At 46.2% G+C, this 25336-nt stretch overlaps 1 protein-coding gene across 1 annotated transcript in view; it reads right to left on the bottom strand.

Moving 5' to 3' along the window:
• DAAM2 (dishevelled associated activator of morphogenesis 2) overlaps positions 1–25336 on the bottom strand; it is a gene marked incomplete in the record, with an annotated part of 380667 nt that overhangs the window by 71101 nt on the left and 284230 nt on the right. The window contains 3 exon segments of the mRNA XM_077485388.1: positions 5444–5550; positions 11657–11686; positions 14846–14953. Coding sequence (XP_077341514.1) covers positions 5444–5550; positions 11657–11686; positions 14846–14953 — 245 coding nt within the window.

The raw sequence follows: 25336 nt of genomic DNA, 5'->3' as shown, positions 1-25336 counted from the left end.
AGGCTTCCTGTTCATTGCCAATGTGAAGCATAGCAAACACAGTTTACTATGCTTCGGTGATAAATGAACACAGTGAGCGATTGCTACCAATTGCTCACTGTGTTCATTAATGAAAGGAAGGGGCCAGTAGATATTACCTATTTATTGTCCTATTTGTTGCCATCCCTCATACTGAAATTAACCCCCCTGTGTGTCCTCAGCAGCTGTTGCTAGGAGTGAAGGAAAGGACAAAAGCGCTGCCAGGGAAGGGCCACACATGGGGAGGCCCTAGACAGCAGGTGGGGGCACAAATCCTAGAACTGATTTCCCTGGAGTGCAGTCAGAGTAAGAGAGTGGTGGTGAAAGCCGGGGGGATCAGTGTTGGAAATAAGGTAATACAGCCGGTCCTCCTGTACTGATGGGCCCAGTACAAGAGGGCTGGATGTACTGATGGGCCCGGAACAGGAGGGATGGCTGTACTGATGGGCCCGGAACAGGAGGGATTGCTGTACTGATGGGTCCGGAACAGGAGGGATGGCTGTACTGATGGGCCTTGTACAGGAGGGCTGGCTGTACTGATGGGCCCGGTACAGGAGGGATGGCTGTACTGATGGGCCCAGTACAGGAGGGCTGGATGTACTGATGGGCCCGGTACAGGAGGGCTGGCTGTACTGATGGGCCCGGTACAGGAGGGCTGGCTGTACTGATGGGCCCGGTACAGGAGGGCTGGATGTACTGATAGGCCCGGTATGGGAGGGATGGCTGTACTGATGGGCCCGGTACAGGAGGGCTGGCTGTACTGATGGGCCCGGTACAGGAGGGCTGGCTGTACTGATGGGCCCAGTACAGGAGGGCTGGATGTACTGATAGGCCCGGTATGGGAGGGATGGCTGTACTGATGGGCCCGGTACAGGAGGGCTGGCTGTACTGATGGGCCCGGTACAGGAGGGCTGGCTGTACTGATGGGCCCGGTACAGGAGGGCTGGCTGTACTGATGGGCCCGGTACAGGAGGGATGGCTGTACTGATGGGACCATTACAGGAGGGCTGGCTGTACTGATAAGCCCGGTACAGGAGGGCTGGCTATACTGATGGGCCCGGTACAGGAGGGCTGGCTATACTGATGGGCCTGGTACAGGAGGGATGGCTTTACTGATGGACCCGGTACAGGAGGGATGGCTTTACTGATGGACCCGGTACAGGAGGGCTGGCTGTACTGATGGACCCGGTACAGGAGGGCTGGCTGTACTGATGGGCCCGGTACAGGAGGGCTGGCTGTACTGATAGGCCCGGTACGGGAGGGATGGCTGTATTGATGGGCCCGGTACGGGAGGGATGGCTTTACTCATGGATCCGGTACGGGAGGGATGGCTGTACTGATGGATGCGGTACGGGAGGGATGGCTGTACTGATGGGCCCGGTACAGGAGGGTTGGCTGTACTGATTGGCTCGGAACGGGAGGGGTGGCTGTACTGATGGGCCCGGTACAGGAGGGATGGCTGTACTGATGGACCCGGAACGGAAGGGATGGCTGTACTGATGGGCCCGGTACAGGAGGGTTGGCTGTACTGATGGGCCCGGTACAGGAGGGTTGGCTGTACTGATGGGCCCGGTACAGGAGGGTTGGCTGTACTGATGGGCCCGGTACAGGAGGGATGGTTGTACTGCCTTATCAGTGGCCTTGGTCAGTCCCGAGCACAGTCAATCCGACCCCTCTCCCTCACCATGTCCATCAACCTGCTGAAGAACTTCTTTGCCAGAGGGTTTGGCGGGGTGTGCCCGGTGTTCGCCTGACATCCCCTGGAGACTATCAAAGTGAGACCGCTTGGGTGGGGGGGTAATGCAGCGGTCTGTGGGGGTGGGGTTTCTGTGCAATGATGGGGACAATATGGGGGAGCGGGTCCTGTGTAATGATGGGGATAAAGTCAGATGAATAGAGACGGAATACGGTGCTGGCCGCACGGAACGCAGAGCCTTCTCTTCATTATTCCCGGGACCTCCAGCTCCCGTTTGCTGTATAGTTGGGAGGAAAAATCTTAATGAATGGAAACTGCAATTTCAAATGAAAAATGTGTCAGTTTCGGCTAAATAGAGGGGCCAATTACCCGCAGAGATTTATGTGCCGTTCACGGCAATTAGATCCAGCTGGTCGCCTGCAATTAGAAACACAATCTGCAGAGTTTACGGCTCCTTCAAGATGAACCAGATGTGCTGCTGCCTTAGTAGCCGCCATGTTCCTGCCAGTTCTGAGAGCGATTACACGAGGCCATCGAAGAGACACTCGGACCTATTAAAGAGCGATTTGAGATAGCGATCGCGGAGATCGGCAACCGCGAGCAAACCGGATCTCAGCTTATGTCAGTCTGGAACAGTGGTCTCCAAACTGCGGCCCGAGGACCGGATGTGCCCATTTGCTTGCCTTTATCAGGGCCTTAGGACACTATTCCTCCCACCGCTATAAGGCACTATTCCTTCTACACCAACAATGGGGCGTAATTCCTATCATTACCCCAACAATGGGGCACTATTCCTCCCACTGATACCAACAATAGGGCATTATTCCTACTATTGAGCCCAACTGCAGGGAACTATTCTTCCCACTGACTCCAATAATGGGACACTATTCCTTTCACTGACCCCCAACAATGGGGCACTATTTCCCCCCAATGACACCAATGATGGGGCACACTTCCGTTCACTGATACCAACAATGGGGCACACCAATGACGGGACACTGTTCCTACCACTGATACCAACAATGGGGCACAAATTCCCCCAATGATAGGGCACATTTTCTTTCCCTGATACCAACAATGGGGCACATCAATGATGGGACACTATTCCTCCCAATGACAGGGCATTTTTTCTTTCCCTAATACCAGCAATGAGGCACTATTACTGCCACTAATACCAATTATGGGGCATTCTTCACTCACATTGATGCCGGGGCATTTTCCAATCACTGACTCCAATGATGGGGCACTATTCCTACCACTGATACCAACGATGGGGCACAATTTCCCCCAATGGCACCCAGGATGGGGCACACTTCCTTTCCCTGACACCAACAATGGTGCACACCAATGATGGGACACTATTCCTACCACTGATACCAACAATGGGGCACAATTTACTTCAATGATGGGACACACTTCCTTTCCCTGATATCAACAATGGGGCACACCAATGATGGGACACTATTCCTCCCAATGACACCAATGGCAGGGCACACTTCCTTTCCCCGATGCCAACAATAGGGCACACCAATGATGGGACACTATTCCTCCCAATGACACCAATGGCAGGGCACACTTCCTTTCCCTGATGCCAACAATGGGGCACACCAATGAAGGGACACTATTCCTCCCAATGACACCAATGGCAGGGCACACTTCCTTTCCCCGATGCCAACAATAGGGCACACCAATGATGGGACACTATTCCTCCCAATGACACCAATGGCAGGACACACTTCCTTTCCCTGATGCCAACAATGGGGCACACCAATGAAGGGACACTGTTCCTACCAATGACACCAATGGCAGGGCACACTTCCTTTCCCGGATGCCAACAATGGGGCACACCAATGAAGGGACACTATTCCTCCCAATGACACCAATGGCAGGACACACTTCCTTTCCCGGATGCCAACAATGGGGCACACCAATGAAGGGACACTATTCCTCCCAATGACACCAATGGCAGGGCACAATTCCTTTCCCCGATGCCAACAATAGGGCACACCAATGATGGGACACTATTCCTCCCAATGACACCAATGGCAGGGCACACTTCCTTTCCCGGATGCCAACAATGGGGCACACCAATGAAGGGACACTATTCCTCCCAATGACACCAATGGCAGGACACACTTCCTTTCCCTGATGCCAACAATGGGGCACACCAATGAAGGGACACTGTTCCTACCAATGACACCAATGGCAGGGCACACTTCCTTTCCCGGATGCCAACAATGGGGCACACCAATGAAGGGACACTATTCCTCCCAATGACACCAATGGCAGGACACACTTCCTTTCCCGGATGCCAACAATGGGGCACACCAATGAAGGGACACTATTCCTCCCAATGACACCAATGGCAGGACACACTTCCTTTCCCTGATGCCAACAATGGGGCACACCAATGATGGGACACTATTCCTCCCAATGACACCAATGGAAGGGCACCTTTTCTTCCCCAGGGCACACTTCCTTTCCCTGATGCCAACAATGGGGGACACCATTCCTCCCAATGACACCAATGGCAAGGCACTTTTTCTTCCCCTAATACCAACAATGAGGCACTATTACTGCCACTAATACCAATTATGGGGCATTCTTTACTCACATTGATGCCGGGGCATTTTCTAATCACTGACTCCAATGATGGGACACTATTCCTACCACTGATACCAACAATGGGGCACAATTTCCACCAATTACACCAATGATGGGGCACACTTCCTTTCCCTGATACCAACAATGGGGCACACCAATGATGGAACACTATTCCTCCCAATGACACCACTGGCAGGGCACACTTCCTTTCCCTGATGCCAACAATGGGGCACACCAATGATAGGACACTATTCCTACCAATGACACCAATGACAGGGCACTTTTTCTTCCCCTAATACCAACAATGAGGCACTATTACTGGCACTAAGACCAATTATGAGGCATTCTTTACTCACATTGATGCCTCAGCATTTTCTAATCACACTGACCACAGTCCGGCCCCCTCAAAGTCTGAAGGACGGTAAACTAGCCCTTTATTCAGAAAGTTTGGAGACGCCCTGGTATGAAGGAATCAAAGTGGCGTGTAGATACACTTTGTGGCTTCTGAATTGAGTTGAGGTTTGGTATTGGGTCTACCATGGAGGTTCCAGGTGAACCCAGCTCCTTTGCCGTTTATGGACCCGCCAAACTAATCTGGCAATTCGCCAGCCCTAATTCACAGTAACGATAACGTACTGCGTGGACCCTAGAAGGTAGGTCACCTGTCTTAAAATGGCCCAGTGCTGGGGGCGTTGTTACGTGCCAACCCCCTCACTATAGAAAAGGAGGCGCAGGGCAGCCATAGTGTCTCGGAAGCTGCTGTAGGAAAAGCCGGCAACCTGCATAGGGAATGAGTAGGGTCAGGTAGCTAAGTCTACTTTATTTCTGATTGCTAGCTCTTTGGACAATCAACCATTTTGATGACTTATTTTGTTTTTTTATTCTTTTTATGTGGGTTTATTTGTTTCATTTAATTTTTTTGTTTAAATTTAGAGTTCGCAGACTTTCCGTTGGGTTGAGCAAACCTCCCGCCAAGCGCCCCCCCCCCCCCCCCCCGGGGCACAATTGCTCGTGCCTACCTCTGAGTTGCCTCCCATTACTATAGCCCCGGTGCTACAATTTTACCAGCAGTAAATCTTTAGCAGACATCATAGGAAGTGATTAGTGGTTTAGCCGCCAACTTACTTTGAGAGCAGAATGACGCAATTCTGCGCCCGCCGGCCGTCGATCACAGATAGTTCTTTGACCTTCCGTGTAGACAGGTAAATATCCTCCATGGAGTCCATTTCCTTCTGTCGGGGGAGAGAGGCACAAGAGTGTCATAACATATTTCCAATCGATGGTACACGAGCAACATTGACATCGCATTCACACTTTCGCATGCGTGGTACAACGCGCAGCGTATGCACATTTTGCCGCAATGGCGCTCATTTTCAGTGGCAGCCCAATGGACATGTATGGCACAAGCACTGCAACACCTAATAAATAGAGAACATGAGTCGCCTAAAATTATACTGGAAAGAAAAGGCGGGGGGGGGGGGGCATTTGTGTGCGTGACAAAGAACTGGGGAGGGGGCGCCCCAACAACGCTTGTCAGAACGCCACAAAAAGGACATCAATTGGGATGCAAGTGTGAATAGGCCCTGAAGACATGGATGCCCAAGAGGCACGAGATCTCCTATTATTAGTGAACCTATGCCAAAGCTAAGGGTACTGCTCAAGGCTCCGACAAGTCCTCTTCTATTATCAGCCACTGGGAGTGCAGGTAGGGACAGGGCTCGCCCCAACTTCTAGACACGTGCAATTTGTTTCGTTCTGAATTCGTTTTTTCATCAAAATTCTGCATTTTCGTTCATTCAGGAGCATCCGAGTTAACGAAAAGACTATTTTCCGTTTTTCAGAAAAATTTTCAGATTTTCAGAAAACAAATTTTCTGAAAAGAATGAAAATTCGAAAGAATGAAAATGTGAAAATTCGAAAATCAGAAAGAACGCAAAATCTGAAAATAAGAATGAAAATAAAAACGAAAATTCGAAAAATCCGACTGAACAAAAATCTGAAAATAAGAAAGAGAATCAGAAAAGTACAAAAATCTGAAAAAAAACAGAACGTACATTCAAAAATCCGAAAGAACGAAAATAAGAATGAAAATGTCGAAACTCAGAAAGAGCGAAAATCGGAAAATAAGAACAAAAATCGGAAAATCAGAAAGAGAGAAAATCCGAAAATAAGGACGAAAATCCAAAAATTCGAAAACCAGAAAGAACGAAAATCTAAAAATAAGAACAAAAATCATAAAATAAGAACGAAAATAAGAATGAAAATCAGAACAAAAATCCAAAAATTCGAAAATCAGAAAGAACGAAAATCATAAAATAAGAACAAAAATCCAAAAATAAGAACAAAAATCCAAAAATAAGAACAAAAGTTGGAAAATCAGAACAAAAATAAGAACGAAAATTAAAAAATCCAAAAGAACGAAAAACCTTTGGATAATTTCGTTTTTGTATTTTCTATTATAATGACATTATAAACCATTATTAAATAATAAATAATAATAATAAAAACTATAATAGTTATAAACTATTAAATTATAGTGTTAGTGAACATAACGAATACAAATTTATCCGAAGTTACAAATTATCCGAAATAGCGAATGCCGCATCTAAACGAATGGTACGTAACGCATAAAAATGCATCCGAAGTTACGAATTATCGAAATAATGAATACCGATCATAATGAATGATCTGGTAAACGAAAAAAATAAAAATAAATGAAATGTAAATAAACACATTTTTTGGCAATGAAACACGTCTACCAGCTTCGTAAATATCAATGGGAAAAAATAAAGGTCCCATAAGCCGCATATCACAGTAAAACCGTTTGTATGGAAAGTGAAAACAGCCTCAGCCAGACCACACTCAAACGCGTTTCACCCCTCTCATGGGGCTTACTCATGGGGATCCTCCAACCAGGCCACACCCAACATGTTTCGTCCAGCCCCTGGGGCGTAATCATGGGGATCCTCCACTCAGGCCACACCCTAATGCATTTCACCCTGCCCATGGAGCCTAATCATGAGGATCCCAATGATTAAGCCCCGTGGCGGGGACCAAAGACATTGGGGAGGGGTGTGGCCTCCATGGGGCCCGGGCTGAGAATGATTTCACTTTCCACACACAGGGTTTTTTTTGTGATGTACTGCTTATGGGACATTTTCTTTCCCACTCCTAATATTACTGTTCACAATTTTGAGCGACTGTCCATGCACACAGCCATTTTGGCCCCTGGGCGTCTAATCCAGTGTCTTAGGCTTCCTGAAGACACAGGTGCAGCGTTCAGTCAAAATCTATGATAGGCTGAAATATGCAGCGGCTGGACGTTGTACCAATTTTCATTTAGGGTTAAAGCTCTGACTATTTTACAGAATAAAACCTGTAGAATAGTCCGAATGGGTGGTCCCCAAAATTTTATAGGTAAAGTCTGGGTTGGACCAACCTGTAATGTGGTCCACATGGGTGGTCCATATATATTTAGATGTAGTCTGGGTGGGATCAACCTGTAAAGTAGTCCGAATGGGTGGTCCACAAATTTTTTGAGGTAGAGTTTGGGTGGGACCAACCTGTAATGTGGTCCACATGGGTAGGTGGTCCCTATATATTTAGATGTAGTCTGGGTTGGACCAACCTGTAAAGTAGTCTGAATGGGTGGTCCCCACATATTTAAAGATGGGGCCAGGGTAGGGGACAAACCTGTAAAGTGGTCTGAATGGGTGGTCCCCACATATTTTTAGATGAGGCCTGGGTTTAACCATCCTGTAAAATGGTCCAAATGGGTGGTCACCACATATTTAGAGGTGGAGTCTGGGTGGGAAGAACATGTAAAAGGTTCTGAATGGTTGTTTCCCACATATTTTGAGGTGGGTCCTGGGTGGGACCAACCTGTAAAGTGGTCTGAATGGTTGGTCTCCACAAATTGTGAGTTGGGGCCTGGTTGGGACCAACCTGTAAAGCGGTCCGAATGGGTGGTCCACAAATTTTTAGAGTTAAAGTCTGGGTGGGACAATAACCTGTAATGTGGTCCACATGGGTAGGTGGTCCCTATTTATTTAGATGTAGTCTGGGTTGGATCAACCTGTAAAGTAGTCTGAATGGGTGATCCCCGCATATTTAAAGGTGAGGCCTGGGTGGGACAAACCTGTAAAGTCGTCCAAATGGGTGGTCCCCACATATCATGAAATGGGGCCTTTGTGGGACCAACCTGTAAAGTGGTCTGAATGGTTGGTCCCCACATATCTTGAGGTGGGGCCTGGGTTTGACCAACCTGTAAAATGGTCCGAATGGGTGGTCCCCACATATTTAGAGGTGGGGCCTGGGTGGGACCAACCTGTAAAAAGTTCGGAATGGTTGTTCCCCACATACATTGAGATGGGTCCTGGGTGGGACCAACCTGTAAAGTGGTCTGAATGGTTGGTCTCCACATATTGTGAGATGGGGCCTGGGTTGGACAAACCTGTAAAGTGGTCCAAATGGGTGGTGCCCACATATTTTGAAGTAGGGGCCTGGGTGGGACCAACCCGTAATGTGGGCACAATTGGTGGTTCGATCCATAAAGTGGGCATAATTTAGGTGCACCCACCTGAAAAGTGGGAAGACATGGGTGGAGTTAACAGTGTCCAAGGGTCTGGGACCATAATGTGTACAATGCCAACCTACATATTACAAGATGATACAATGTATTCAACAGATAGAACATTGCTTTCCAATGAGGAGCATTTATACATCACAAGGAGCTTGAGAAACCACCAGGCTGGAGTTCTCCTTTAGCCAGAGAGTGAAGCCCCCTTCTGCCGGGTGCTGGAACAGCAACACCCATGACTGGCGGGGTTAATGTTTCGCTGACAGGCCCACCTGTTTAATATTAGTGGCGGAGTCTGAGGAACGCGTTCCAGGCCGCCTCTGGCTCGTTTTCTGTTATTTGTGTTTTCTTTTTGTTTTGTAACACTTTCCTGAGAAATGAGAAGAGGTCAGCGCAGGAATTCACCTCGCCGCACCGCCAGACCGGGAGAGGTCAGAACACCAACATCGATCTCCGCCCATTATGTTCCGAACGGACGGATCGCGTCAACAAACACCTCCGATCTAGAGGGGTTCTGCTATTAAAGAGAACCTGTCATCTACCGCCATGAGCACAGCCCTTTTAAAGGGTCCATGATACAATGTAACATTGAACTGGCTGTAAGTCCATGATACAATGTAACATTGAACTGGCTGTAAGTCCATGATACAATGTAACATTGAACTGGCTGTAAGTCCATGATACAATGTAACATTGAACTGACTGTATGTCCATGATACAATGTAACATTGAACTGGCTGTAAGTCCATGATACAATGTAACATTGAACTGGCTGTAAGTCCATGATACAATGTAACATTGAACTGGCTGTATGTCCATAATACAATGTAACACTGAGCTAAGTCCATGATACAATGTAACATTGAACTGGCTGTAAGTCCATGATACAATGTAACATTGAACTGACTGTATGTCCATGATACAATGTAACATTGAACTGGCTGTAAGTCCATGATACAATGTAACATTGAACTGGCTGTAAGTCCATGATACAATGTAACATTGAACTGGCTGTAAGTCCATGATACAATGTAACATTGAACTGGCTGTAAGTCCATGATACAATGTAACATTGAACTGGCTGTATGTCCATAATACAATGTAACATTGAACTGGCTGTATGTCCATAATACAATGTAACACTGAGCTAAGTCCATGATACAATGTAACATTGAACTGGCTGTATGTCCATAATACAATGTAACACTGAGCTAAGTCCATGATACAATGTAACATTGAACTGGCTGTAAGTCCATGATACAATGTAACATTGAACTGGCTGTATGTCCATGATACAATGTAACATTGGACTGACTGTATGTCCATAATACAATGTAACACTGAGCTAAGTCCATGATACAATGTAACACTGAACTGACTGTATGTCCATAATACAATGTAACATTGAGCTAAGTCCATGACACAATGTAACATTAAACTGACTGTAAGTCCATGATCCAATGTAACATTGAGCTAAGTCCATGATACAATGTAACATTGAGCTGAGTCCATGATACAATGTAACACTGAACTGACTGTAAGTCCATGATACAATGTAACATTGAACTGTCTGTAAGCCCATGATACAATGTAACACTGAACTGACTGTAAGTCCATGATACAATGTAACATTGAACTGGCTGTAAGTCCATGATACAATGTAACACTGAACTGACTGTAAGTCCATGATACAATGTAACATTGAACTGGCTGTAAGCCCATGATACAATGTAACACTGAACTGACTGTAAGTCCATGATACAATGTAACATTGAACTGGCTGTAAGTCCATGATACAATGTAACATTGAACTGACTGTATGTCCATAATACAATGTAACATTGAACTTGCTGTAAGTCCAAGATACAATGTAACATTGAACTGACTGTAAGCCAATGATACAATGTAATATTGAGCTAAGTCCATGATACAATGTAACATTGAACTGTCTGTAAGTCCATGATACAATGTAACATTGAACTGACTGTAACAGCAGACAGAGAACGACAGATTAGTAGAAGGGATGCTGCAGTCCGCTACTTGCCCACCACTGATCTAGGTCTTGCATGCCATGCTTGCCCTGTGCCCCCCACTCCATGTAAGGGTACTGTGCCTGGGACAATGCCCATTGGCCCCCCCAACCCCATGCCTGGGACGACTACCATCAACCTCCACCCCACATAAAGGTGCTCTGCCTGGGATAACTGCCATTAATCAAGTAAGGGTGCTGCCCTGCGTACGAATGCCATTGATTTCCAACCCATGTAAGGGTGCTGCACCACCATCCCACATAAGTATACTTTGCCCGGGACGACTGCCAATCACTGCCCACCCCATATAAGGGTGCTGTACCTGGAGCCACTGCCCCCCCCCCTTGCACTGTTGATGACCAGTGCTACCAGGACTGAGAGTGAGGAATGAGTTGGCACCATGAGGACACCTGTTCCAGGGACGACTGTCTAAGAGGAGATCTCCTTCACATTGGAGAGATTTACTCTCACTTCCTGTTGTGTCTACAAGCAGGAAGTGGAGGTATATCTCCTTAGTAAGACACTAGTGACAAAAAAACCCCCAAAAAAACACCTGACAGGGTAACTACAACCCTACTCCGTCCCAAATGAAGAAAAAAAAGCTTTGGCTTTGGACATACTTCACTGGCTTTTGGCTCGGGCGGAGAGCGCAGCTCAAACTCTGTTCTGATTGGCTGTAAGGAAGGCAGAGAGTTTAGCATTATGGACCATTTAGAGAAGTTCACTCACCTGCTTTAGAGAGTTGTTAGTGAGCAGGTCCTATGCAGCCAGCCGCAGGTAAGAAAGGAGACATGCCAAAAATTAGTCACAGAAACAAAGTTACAAAAAGTTTATACAAGAAGCAGCTGCCAGCAATTCTACAACATGTACAATCAGATTGTGAACGTCGACACAATGGAGCGCAGACTCCCAACCCCCGGAGTACCGCATTGGAAGGAGCCATGAAGCCTGATCCACAAAACCACACGGGGAATACTGAATATATCTGATGATAACAAATGTTCAAGGAAATAAAAAGATCGATAAAGTGGACCTGTCATCTGGTTCCTTCACGTTTCGAGTACGCTCCGTAATGTAACAATGTAACACTTCCACGTATTAATGAAAAAAAAAAAAAAACATAATCTGCATCACAGTACTCTCCCCTGAAAATACCGTCATCTGCTTTTCTTTCCAGAAGGATGGCACCATCTTTGTTCAGGAATTATCCTGACTCACTGGGCTGAAACGCGTAAGCGCTGTGCTCTTGTAGGTAATCTTTTACCTATGACCAAATAAAGAAAAAACGCTATCTGCAAGCCGAGTGCCGCTTATATCAATATAGGCAAGTGAATTAACCTGGCAAGAGCCACAGGGTGCACCACGAACCCGCATGAAGTCTTATAATTGCCTGGAGTAGAGCGGCAGTGGGTTTGTGTCTATATTAGGGGGGGTCTCCAAACTTTCTAAACAAAGGGCCAGTTTACTGTCCTTCAGACTTTAAGGGGGTTGGACTAGAGCCAGTGAGAGTAGAAAATGTCTTGGTGTCTACAGCAATGCCCCATAGTTGGTATCAGAGGGAGGAATAGTGCCACATCGTTGGTGTCAGTGGGAGGAATTGTGCCCCATCATTGGTATCAGTGGGGGGGGGGGGAATAGTGCCCCAACATTGGTGTCAGTGGGAATAATCGTGCCCCATCATTGGTGTCAGTGGGAGGTATAGTGCCCCATCATTGGTGTCAGTGGGAGGTTTAGTGCCCCATCATTGGTGTCAGTGGGAGGAATAGTGCCCCATCATTGGTGTCAGTGGGAGGAATAGTACCCCATCATTGGTGTCAGTGGGAGGAATAGTGCCCCATCATTAATATCAGTGGGAGGAATATTGCCCTTTCAATGGTGTTAGTGGGAGGAGCCGTGCCAGATTGTTGGTGTCAGGGACAGGAATTATGCCCTATTGTTGGTGTCAGTAGATAAATATGGCCGGATAAAGTGGTTAAAGGGCCGCATCCAGCCCTGGGCCACAGTTTGGAGACCGCTGGGCTATATCATCCAGGGTCACCATTAGGGATAAATGATGTAGTAGGAATAGTGCCCCATAATTGGTGTCCTGTGTCTGTCCTTGGTGTCCGGTGTCTGTCCTTCTGGAGAAAAAAGCAGATGGAGGCATTTCCGGGGGTGGGGGATGGAGGGGGGGGGGGTCCTGTGATCTCTGTGATAAATATCTGGAACGGGTCACACTGACACATTTCTTGGCATGCAATAAATACCCAATTCTAGGTCCACTTTTTAATATCCAATTACCATAAAGCGTCCTCCAAGTACATTCGATTCATTCTGACAGATGAGTGCGTCATCCGCCGCGGTCTACGGATCCTGTGTGACGCAGGAAAGGCTGCCGTACACCGCAGTGCCGTCACTCCGGGGGCTCGGATGTGCCGTCTGCGTACTTTTATTAAACAGAACTGAATTGTGTGTTTGGATAACCCGAAATGTTTGCAAATATTATTTTCACTTTATTGTAAATAACTTCTAAGTGTGCGATTAGCCCCTTCCAAGGACATAGCGTGTCCTTGGCTTTGGCCCAGCACATGTGTTCCTCCGCACCACACCGCCAATCACCTGTCTGCACGCCATGCTGGGATTTGTGGTCATGCCAAGGCCGACAGGTTGCCCATATCTGCCCTCTACTGGGATCCTGAGCTGCTGCTGCTGCCCCAAAAAACCATACCAGACCCTTATCTGAGCATGCAGCCTGGCACGCCAGGAAATGTGAATGGGTAGGAAAGGGGGGACAAGTGAGCGCCCCCCCTCCCCTCCTGAACCATACCAGGCTGCTTGCCCTCAACATGAGGAGGGTGCTTTGGGGGGACCCCCCAAAGCACCTTGTCTGCATGTTGATGGAGACAATGGCCTCTTCCCGACAACCCTGGCCAGTGGTTGTCGGGGTCTGCGGGCAGGGAGCTTATCAGAATCTGGAAGCCCCCTTTAACAAGGGGGCCCCCAGATCCTGGCCCCCTATGTGAATGGGTATCCTGGCAGGCCAGGAAAGGGGGGACGAGCGAGCGCCCCCCTCCCCTCCTGAACCATACCAGGCTGCTTGCCCTCAACATGGGGAGGGTGCTTTGGGGGGAACCCCCCAAAGCACCTTGTCTGCATGTTGATGGGGACAAGGGCCTCTTCCCAACAACCCTGGCTGGTGGTTGTCGGGGTCTGCGGGCAGGGAGCTTATCAGAATCTGGAAGCCCCAGATCCTGCCCCCCCCCCCCTATGTGAATGGGTATCCTGGCAGCCTGGCAAGCCAGGAAAAGGGGGGGGACGAGCAAGCGCCCCCTGCTCACAGACCCCCACAACCACCGGCCAGGGTTGTGGGTAAGAGGCCCTTGGTCCAAGGTGCTTTGGGGTTGGGGGGGGGTAGAGCCTCCACTGCCCCAAAGCAACCGCTCGTGTTGAGGGCATGTGGCCTGGTATGGTTCAGGAGGGGGGGCTCTCCCCCCACCCCTTTCCTGGCCTGCATTCTTGGATAAGGGTTTAGTGTGGATTTTGGGGGGATCCCACGCCATTTTATTTTTTAATTTTTGTGTGGGGTCCCCCTTAAAATCCATACCAGACCCAAAGGGTAGCCGCAGCCTAATACCATCTTGCCTTAAAATAAATAAGGAGGCTGCCATTGTTGACTTATCCTTTAAAAAAAACTACCACGTAGCCTCAGAAAACTACTAAGGCCAGGCGGCCAGGCATGTTGCATTTTCGAAAGGTCAGTACTGGCTGCCTTCTTATTGCTCTCAGTGCACTTTAAGGAGTAACAATGGCGAATCAGCGAATAAAACCTTACGTTGGTTTTAGACAATGAAGACCAGTCACTTCAGGTTCAAGAAAATTGTAAATTCTATGGGCCCCGGTATATTGGGCCGCAAAGTGTCTGCAGGTCACGTGACCTACCTGATGCCGCTGATAGGCCGAAAACATTCCTTCAAACTCTTCCAGGTCCAGCATTTTAAAGGCTCTGATGTCATCAATCTCATTCCAGATTGTGTCGCTGATTTTATCCTACAATGCAAAAGAAATGAAAACATAAATAAGAAACGCATACATAATAATAATATTTAAAAAAAAAATAATACAAACAAAAATATTTTAAGGTAAATAGTATGAATTAAATACATAAATAATAAAAAAAAATACATAAATAATAAAAAAAAATGAATACATAAAAAATGTATACAAAAAAATTATACTGCACCTGCAGTCATACATTCATTATTAATAAAAATAAATACATTTTATTAAAATAAATACATAACTAAATAATAAAAAAAATACTTAACTTAATAATTTGTAAAGAAAAATTATACTGTAATTGCATAAATTAATAATTTTTAATAAAAACAAATCTATAAAAAATTTATAAAAAAAAGTAAAAAAAAAGTATAAAAATGATTATATTATTATTATTATACAGGATTTATATAGTGTCAACAGTTTACGCAGTGCTTTACAATATAAAAAGAAGACAATACAGTTATAATACAATAAAATACAAGAGGATTAAGAGGGCCCTGCTCGGAAGAGCTTACAATCTAATAGGGTGGGGCATAACTAAATAATAAATAATTTGTAAAAATAAATAAATAAAATGAACACATAACACATATGCGTTAATGCACTGCAAAGAAGTAAATGTGCCCTCAAGCCCTCAACGGATAGCTGAGAACGGTTTTCCGTGATGTCGGACAATTGTTTGACACTTTATTTTTATAATTTATTTTCTCCTTCTTTTTATTTATTTTTTGAATTATTTTATTTAAGAGATTTAAAGTGTTACAATGCAAAGAAAGCATATGAAAAGCTCTCACTACAAACACCAGTAATATATAAATGAATATTTGAATAAAAAAGTAAAAAATAAAAAATATATCATTTTTTTTTAAATTTATTTATAATATTTTTTTTTTTTACTTTATTATTCAAATATTCATTTATATATTACTGGTGTTTGCTTCATTTTATGTTTAAAAAAATAAATAAAAAATATATAATTTTATTTTTTTTCATTTATTTATAATATTATTATTTTTTTTAAACATATAATGAAGCAAAGATCACAGAGTGGATAACAAATCACCCCCTCCACTAACTGCCTAAGAAAAGTGATGTTTCTGCGATAGCGACCTAAAAACGGAATCCATAAGCTGACCCCAGCAGTAATGTGAAATCATTCATGGAGGTGGTGTGTGATTTCCAGCCTGGAATGTTCCAATAATACCCATAAAGTCACCTCCTTCCCTGGAGCTAATCTCTCAGTGGTAAGCCTTAGGAAAACACGGTTTATGAAGAATGATGTTTTATGGACCTCCCTGAGATACCGGCACAGACAGCGACCACTAACAACGCTGCTAGGAATCCGTCCCGGCTCTAGGTGGAAAACCACAGGCACCGCTAGAATTTACAGAAGGAGCGGGGAAGGATTGCAGTTTGTGTGCCCTTTGGCTTCTTTCATGGCAATTTCCCATGAAACCACAGACCCTCAAATAGGTCCTAAACTCGTGGTATGAGGACCTCAGGGGGTGCTTATGGTTTTTTTTTTGCTTCTTAAAGCAAGTTCCTCATTAAAATCAAGATTTTTTTGAAGGGTTAGAGTAGAGTAGACCATCCAATAAAAGATATTTTGGAGTTCAATCTTTTGGACAATCTCTTTTGTCTCATGGGGACCTTAATGGATTGATATCTGCTGCCCTAAGTTTCTAGGTTCATTATGCGAGACTTTCAACATCCCGACTGGATTGTTTTTATTTTAAATTATGGAGAATGTAATAGGAGGAGCTGGAACACACAAAGATGGGTGGGACGACCCAAACACACAAAGATGGGTGGGACGACCCAAACACACAAAGATGGGTGGGACGACCCAAACAAACAAAGATGGGTGGGACGACCCAAACACACAAAGATGGGCGGGACGACCCAAACACACAAAGATGGGTGGGACGACCCAAACACACAAAGATGGGGGGGTTGCCCCAAACACACAAAGATGGGCGGGACGACCCAAACACACAAAGATGGGTGGGGCGACCCAAACACACAAAGATGGGGGGGTTGACCCAAACACACAAAGATGGGTGGGACGACCCAAACACACAAAGATGGGGGGGTTGCCCCAAACACATAAAGATGGGTGGGACGACCCAAACACACAAAGATGGGTGGGACGACCCAAACACACAAAGATGGGCGGGACGACTCAAACACACAAAGATGGGCGGGACGACCCAAACACACAAAGATGGGTGGGACGACCCAAACACACAAAGATGGGCGGGACGACCCAAACACACAAAGATGGAGGGGATGACCCAAACACACAAAGATGGGTGGGACGACCCAAACACACAAAGATGGGTGGGACGATCCAAACACACAAAGATGGGTGGGACGACCCAAACACACAAAGATGGGTGGGACGACCCAAACACACAAAGATGGGTGGGACGACCCAAACACACAAAGATGGGTGGGACGACCCAAACACACAAAGATGGGTGGGACGACCCAAACAAACAAAGATGGGTGGGACGACCCAAACACACAAAGATGGGCGGGACGACCCAAACACACAAAAGATGGGCGGGACGACCCAAACACACAAAGATGGGGGGGCGACCCAAACACACAAAGATGGGCGGGACGACCCAAACACACAAAGATGGGCGGGACGACCCAAACGCACAAAGATGGGTGGGACGACCCAAACACACAAAGATGGGTGGGACGACCCAAACACACAAAGATGGGTGGGACGACCCAAACACACAAAGATGGGTGGGACGACCCAAACACACAAAGATGGGTGGGACGACCCAAACACACAAAGATGGGTGGAACGACCCAAACACACAAAGATGGGTGGGACGACCCAAACAAACAAAGATGGGTGGGACGACCCAAACACACAAAGATGGGTGGGACGACCCAAACAAACAAAGATGGGCGGGACGACCCAAACACACAAAAGATGGGCGGGACGACCCAAACACACAAAGATGGGCGGGACGACCCAAACACACAAAGATGGGGGGGCGACCCAAACACACAAAGATGGGCGGGACGACCCAAACACACAAAGATGGGCGGGACGACCCAAACACACAAAGATGGGCGGGACGACCCAAACACACAAAGATGGGTGGGACGACCCAAACACACAAAGATGGGTGGGACGACCCAAACACACAAAGATGGGTGGGACGACCCAAACACACAAAGATGGGTGGGACGACCCAAACACACAAAGATGGGTGGGACGACCCAAACACACAAAGATGGGTGGGACGACCCAAACACACAAAGATGGGTGGGACGACCCAAACACACAAAGATGGGTGGGACGACCCAAACACACAAAGATGGGGGGGTTGACCCAAACACACAAAGATGGGTGGGACGACCCAAACACACAAAGATGGGGGGGACGACCCAAACACACAAAGATGGGTGGGACGACCCAAACACACAAAGATGGGTGGGACGACCCAAACACACAAAGATGGGTGGGACGACCCAAACACACAAAGATGGGGGGGTTGACCCAAACACACAAAGATGGGTGGGACGACCCAAACACACAAAGATGGGGGGGACGACCCAAACACACAAAGATGGGTGGGACGACCCAAACACACAAAGATGGGCGGGACGACCCAAGCACACAAAGATGGGCGGGACGACCCAAACACACAAAGATGGAGGGGACGACCCAAACACACAAAGATGGGGGGGTTGCCCCAAACACACAAAGATGGGTGGGACGACCCAAACACACAAAGATGGGTGGGACGACCCAAACACACAAAGATGGGTGGGACGACCCAAACACACAAAGATGGGTGGGACGACCCAAACACACAAAGATGGGTGGGACGACCCAAACGCACAAAGATGGGTGGGACGACCCAAACACACAAAGATGGGTGGGTAGACCCAAACACACAAAGATGGGTGGGACGACCCAAACACACAAAGATGGGGGGGACGACCCAAACACACAAAGATGGGCGGGACGACCCAAACACACAAAGATGGGCGGGACGACCCAAACACACAAAGATGGAGGGGACGACCCAAACACACAAAGATGGGGGGGTTGCCCCAAACACACAAAGATGGGTGGCACGACCCAAACACACAAAGATGGGTGGGACGACCCAAACACACAAAGATGGGTGGGACGACCCAAACACACAAAGATGGGTGGGACGACCCAAACACACAAAGATGGGTGGGACGACCCAAACGCACAAAGATGGGTGGGACGACCCAAACACACAAAGATGGGTGGGACGACCCAAACACACAAAGATGGGTGGGACGACCCAAACACACAAAGATGGGGGGGACGACCCAAACACACAAAGATGGGCGGGACGACCCAAACACACAAAGATGGGCGGGACGACCCAAACACACAAAGATGGAGGGGACGACCCAAACACACAAAGATGGGTGGGACGACTCAAACACACAAAGATGGGTGGGACGACCCAAACACACAAAGATGGGCGGGACGACCCAAACACACAAAAGATGGGCGGGACGACCCAAACACACAAAGATGGGGGGGGCGACCCAAACACACAAAGATGGGTGGGACGACCCAAACACACAAAGATGGGTGGGACGACCCAAACAAACAAAGATGGGCGGGACGACCCAAACCCCCAGGTGGACAGGAACAAAGTTGAGGATAGCGACAGGGAGATCTCACATATGGAGTATCTAAAGCCGGAGATGCACGATTAGATTTTTGTTTGAACGTTCATATGGAGCTTCTGCAAACTCTCAGAATATTCTTTCTTGCCATCACAGAGTCAACTAATGTAGTTGAAACACCCATTAAAAACTTGCCCAGACCAGTTATTTGAATGGAACCCCAGCTGCATCAAACAGGTTTCAGGTATGTAGGATTTTTTTCACACTACTTTCAAAGTTTTACGATTTGCTCCTTTGAACATTCTACTCAAAAGTGAACCTCAATTTAACCCCGCTATCAAAAAATTGAACTACAATTTTCAAACAAAAATTTTGCGTATGACTAAATTAGGACATAAGAAGCCAGGGCTGACATACACCACCAAAGGTCCATCTGTACCTAAAATATCACTTTTGGATGGACTGACCCAGTAATTGAATAATTCTTGGTTTTGAAACCCCACTCTAAAATCACGAGCAATAATATGAATTTGGCTCACAATTGGCATTCCAATTTATTTAAAAGGAGTTAAGTAGGGTTGAGGTCAGGATTCCGTACAGGACACTTGAGTTCCTCCACACCAAACTGGTCACACCATATCTTTATGGAGTCGGCACCACTCTTCTGGGAAGGCTTTCTACAAAATTTTGGATGATATCTGTAGGAGTTTTGTACCCATTTGTGAGGTTATACACTGATGTTGGATAAGAAGACCCGGCACACCATCGACATTCCAATTCATCCCAAAGGTGTTCAGTGGGGTTGAAGTCAGGGTTCTGTGCAGGACACTCGTGTTCCCCCACACCAAACTGGTCAAACCACGTCTTTAGAGGTGTTGATTGAGAAGCCCTGACATTTTCCAATTAATCCCAAATGTGTTCACCAAGGTTGAGGTTAGGGCTTTGTGCAGGACACTCGTGTTCCTCCACACCAAACTGGTCAAACCATGTCTTTAGAGATCTTGGTTGTTGAAGACCTGTCTTGTTACAATTCTAAGGTGATGAGTAGGGTTGAGTTCCGCACTCTGTCTAGCCATTTAAGTTCTTCCACACTAAACTAGTCACACCATGGCTTTATGGAGCTGGCTTTGTACACATGGGGCACAGTCATGCTGGAACAGACAAGGGTCTTCACCAAACTGTTACCACAAGGTTGGAAGAGCACAATTGTCTACAATGTCTTTGTATATTGTAGTTAATAACAGTACCCTCCACTGGAAACACCTGACCTCATTTGGATGGGGATCCATGTAAATTTGGACACAAAAGTAGGTGTTATAGTCAGTGACTCTGAAACATTTGGCTGCATAATGTATATAAAGGGGCCTATCAGATTGGGTCACCAAAACTAGAAGGTTCTTGGAAAGCACCTAGAGTGGGGATACATACAGAAATGAATGTGAAGGTTCTCATTCATCCAGGTCATGATATATGTAGACTAGTTGTAGTTAGTCACATTCCCTGTGACTTGTCTTGAAGAACTTTCATACCTTCTCTAAACCACTTCTTTAATTCCATTTGTGAATAATGTCCCCTTTGCAGATAGCGAAAAAGATCGTCGCTATCAGTGGTTACTCATCTAAGAGACAGAAGTTGCTCAAGGAATCTTCAGCCACCTCTGGAGGAACATTCATCGAGAAAGGCTGCCTTAGAATAGAATATCAATAGCACCTCTGAATATGGCTTACAGAAACTTAAAGCGGTAGTAAACCCAGTTTCAAAAAACACTTACATTCCCGGCATGCCGGAAATGCTAACTTTCACATTGGCTGTGCTCTCAACCAAACTTTCAAACCATCTAATGGCTGGTTTCATAACTGATCACATGTGCAGCATTATGGCAGTTGAAGAATCATTGGCCTTGTACACACAGTTGGAGATTCCGACAGAATGTGTCCTATCGGACCGTTTTGTCGGATAATCCGACAGTGTGTGGTCTCCATCGGACTGTTTCCGTCTGAGTATCCGACGGACCAAGTTTTCCAACTTGTCCGTAAAATTTTCAGACAAAATGCTCAGATCGGACATACTACGATCATGTGTAGCCTACTCCGACGGACAAAGTGCCACGCATGCTCAGATCAAATTCCTAGACCAAAGCTATTGGCTACTAGCCTTAACGTAGTCCCGTCGTAACGAAATAACGCCATCATGTTATGTACAATCGGATTTTCCGACAACTTTGTCCGACCGTGTGTATGCAACAGTTTCAGACAAAATCCGTCGGACAAAATCCAACGGATTTGGTTGTCAGAATGTCCAACCGTGTGTACAAGGGCTTAGAGGCCAAGATGGCAGCTTCCTTGACTGAAAATGATAGAAGGGTTTACTTCCACTTTAACTTGCTCAGAAATTTACACTTGTCTAAGCCCTTGTACACACGGTCGGAGAATCCGTCGGAATGTGTCCTATCGGACCGTGTTGTCGGATAATCCGACTGTGTGTGGTATGCATCAGACTGATTCCGTCGGAATATCCGTCGGACCAAATTTTCCAACTTGTTGGAAATATTTCCCGACCAACTGGGCCGGTCGGACATACTCCGATCATGTGTAGAGAATTTTGATCGGACAAAGTGCCACGCATGCTCAGATCAAATTCCTACATCAAAGCTATTGGCTACTAGCCTGAATGTAGTCCCGTCGTAACGAAATTACGTCATCACGTTTTGAAAGATCAGATTTTTCGACAACTTTGTCCGACCGTGTGTATGCAACAGTTTCGGACAAGATCCGACGGACAAAATTCGACGGACAAAATCCGACGGATTTGGTTGTCGAAATCTCCGACCGTGTGTACAGGGCTTTAGAAGTATTAGTCCCATCATCTAAAATATGCAGGTTACTTTAAGCTGGCATCAGGTGTCCTTTCCTCTCTGCGTCCGAAAATATCTACAGACCTTAAAAATCCACCGCAAGATCATTCAAAATTTGGCCTGAACAGTCATGACTACAAAGTACTATTGTGGTACTAACGTGCAAGACTTTATGGGGTGAGTGTCTTTGCTTGCCCTGTAGAGAGCAGGAAGAATCACTCTCAAACTTCAGACTAAGGATGAGCCAAACACCCCCCGGTTCGGTTCGCACCAGAACCTGCGAACAGACCTAAACTTCGTGTGAACTTTAGAACCCTATTAAAGTCTATGGGACTCGAACGTTCAAAATCTAAAGTGCTAATTTTAAAGGCTAATATGCAAGTTACTGTCCTAAAAAGTGTTTGGGGACCTGGGTCCTGCCCCAGGGGACATGGATCAATGCAAAAAAAAGTTTTGTATTCCTTTAAATTTCGTACCTTGGGGGTGTGTATAGTATGCCTGTGAAGGGGCGCATGTTTCCCGTGCTTAGAACTGTCCCTGCACAAAGTGTCATTTCGCAAGGAAAAAAAGTCTTTTAAAATCACTTTGAATTGTCGGCTCCCGTAATACAGAGAACACTCAATGAGTGTTCTCTGTATTACGGAGCCGACAATTCATTCATTGATTAAAAAAAAAAAAAAAAGCGTGGGGTTCCCCTGAATTCAATTACCAGGCCCTTCAGGTCTGGTATGGATATTAAGGGGAACCCTATGTCAAATTTTTAAAAAAATTTACGTTGGGGGTCCCCCTAAATATCCATACTAGACCCTTCAGGTATGAGATTTCTCTCATAGACTTGTACAGGGTGTTCCGGCTTTTCGAATTTGCCGCGAACAGCCCAAATTGTTCACTGTTCACTGAACAGGCGATCAGGCAATGTTCGAGTCGAACAAAGTCGGATCGAAGCTCATCCCTATTCAGGACCAACACATCAATAGGTTTAAAAAAATCCAATTTGACAGGTTTGACCATGAACAAATGAACAGTCAAAGTCAGCATTTATTCCTTAAAGTACAACTAATGGCAAAACTTTTTTTATACGTTGGCTAGAGTGGAGAAGGATTAGAACACGTATCAGTCTGTGGTCCCATTGAGGAGTCTTCTCCTTTCTATTTGTCCTGTTTACCATTGTCATTGAAAGTAAAAGTAAAAGAAAATCCCAAGTTTTGGGTTTTCCCCAGAAAAGTAATAGAGGGGAAATCTTCCAATGGGGACACTAGTTCTTGTGCCCTGGGGGTACCCAAGGAATTCCCTTAATTTGCAGGGATTTCCACTCACTTCCTGTTTGGGTTATGAGATGGGATGTAAAGGGAGATCTCCGCAATGGGACACAGATGACAAATAAAAATCTGATGGGGATTATAACCTTTCCTTACTCTATTCAAAATTTAAAAAAAAAAGTTTGTCTATAGATCAAGTGTGGCAGGGTCAGATTTATTTATGGTCCAATTCACACAAAACCATATCCTTCTAGCCCAGGGTTTCTCAACCAGGGGTCCATTGAACCCTAGATTTCCTCCAGAGGCTGCTAGGGGTTCCTTGAGCAATGAGGAAACTTTGCCTCTCGGATAAGTTCCCACTGATTCCCATTGATCTTTTGAGCTATCTGTAAGGGGCTTATTCTTCCCAATGACCACAAGTATAAGCCCCTGTACACACGGACGGAGATTTCGACAGCCAAATCCGTCGGATCTTGTCCGAAACTGTTGCATACACACGGTCGGACTAAGTTGTCGAAAAATCCGATCATTCAGAACGTGATGACGTAATTTCGTTACGATGGGACTACGTTCAGGCTAGTAGCCAATAGCTTTGATGTAGGAATTTGATCTGAGCATGCGTGGCACTTGGTCCGATCAAAATTCGCTACACATTATCGGAGTATGTCCGATCGAACCAGTTGGTTGGAAAATATTTCCAACAAGTTGGAAAATTGGGTCCCAGGGATATTCCGATGGAATCAGTCCGATGGAGACCACACACAGCCGGATTATCCGACAACACGGTCTGATAGGACACATTCCGACGGATTCTCCGACCGTGTGTACAAGGGCTTAAGGATCACTCTTCCCTCTGACCATCACACTAATCTATCATGAAGTATAGATATGGTAATTTATAGTAGGGGGTTCCATGAGATTGTAAAGTTATTTCAAGGGTCCCTCTGTGTTAAAAAGGTTGAAGAAAGGCGGTTCTAGCCTGGGGTGCTCAGCCAATGGTAATACCGTATTATCGCTCATTCAAAAAAATAGCCAGCACATTAGCAAAGCTGAACCTCAGCATTCCAAAATGTTGAAGGTCCATAATAATGTGTAGAAGTGTAAAGTGCAAAGAAAGTAACAAAAATAAAAACACATTCACCAATGACTCAGTCTTTTATAGGGATAAAAGGGCGAGTGAGGGGTAAGTGAGGTGCGAAATGTCGGGGGACAGGTTTATTTTCCACTTTCCCTTCCACATTACATTGATGTACTTTATAGACTAAGAAAATCTGGTGTTTTAAAGTGGTTGTAAACCCTTACAACACGCTTTGACCTACAGATAAGCCTAGATTAAGGCTTACCTGTAGGTCCAAGAAATATCTCCTAAACCTTCACGGTTTAGGAGATATTTGCCTAAAGACAGGCACCACTGTCTACGGCGCATGCCACGTGTGGCACCCGGCAACGGCGATATGCCACGTGTGGCGGCTCCCAAATAACAGCGGCGGAGCAGCGAGACCCACAGAGAAGATGGATGCGCCGGACTACAGGGGACAGCGGTGACATCGCTGGCTCCTGTGTCAGGTAAGTGACACATAATGGGCTACTATGCGATGCGATGCGATGCGA

The sequence above is a fragment of the Lithobates pipiens genome, unplaced genomic scaffold (genome assembly GCF_037356315.1).
Source record: "Lithobates pipiens isolate NorthernLeopardFrog02 unplaced genomic scaffold, aLitPip1_a1.2 Scaffold_18, whole genome shotgun sequence".
NCBI classification, from domain to species: Eukaryota; Metazoa; Chordata; class Amphibia; order Anura; family Ranidae; genus Lithobates; species Lithobates pipiens.
Note: the sequence above shows the minus strand (reverse complement) of the source record. Positions and strands in the feature narration are given on the sequence as shown.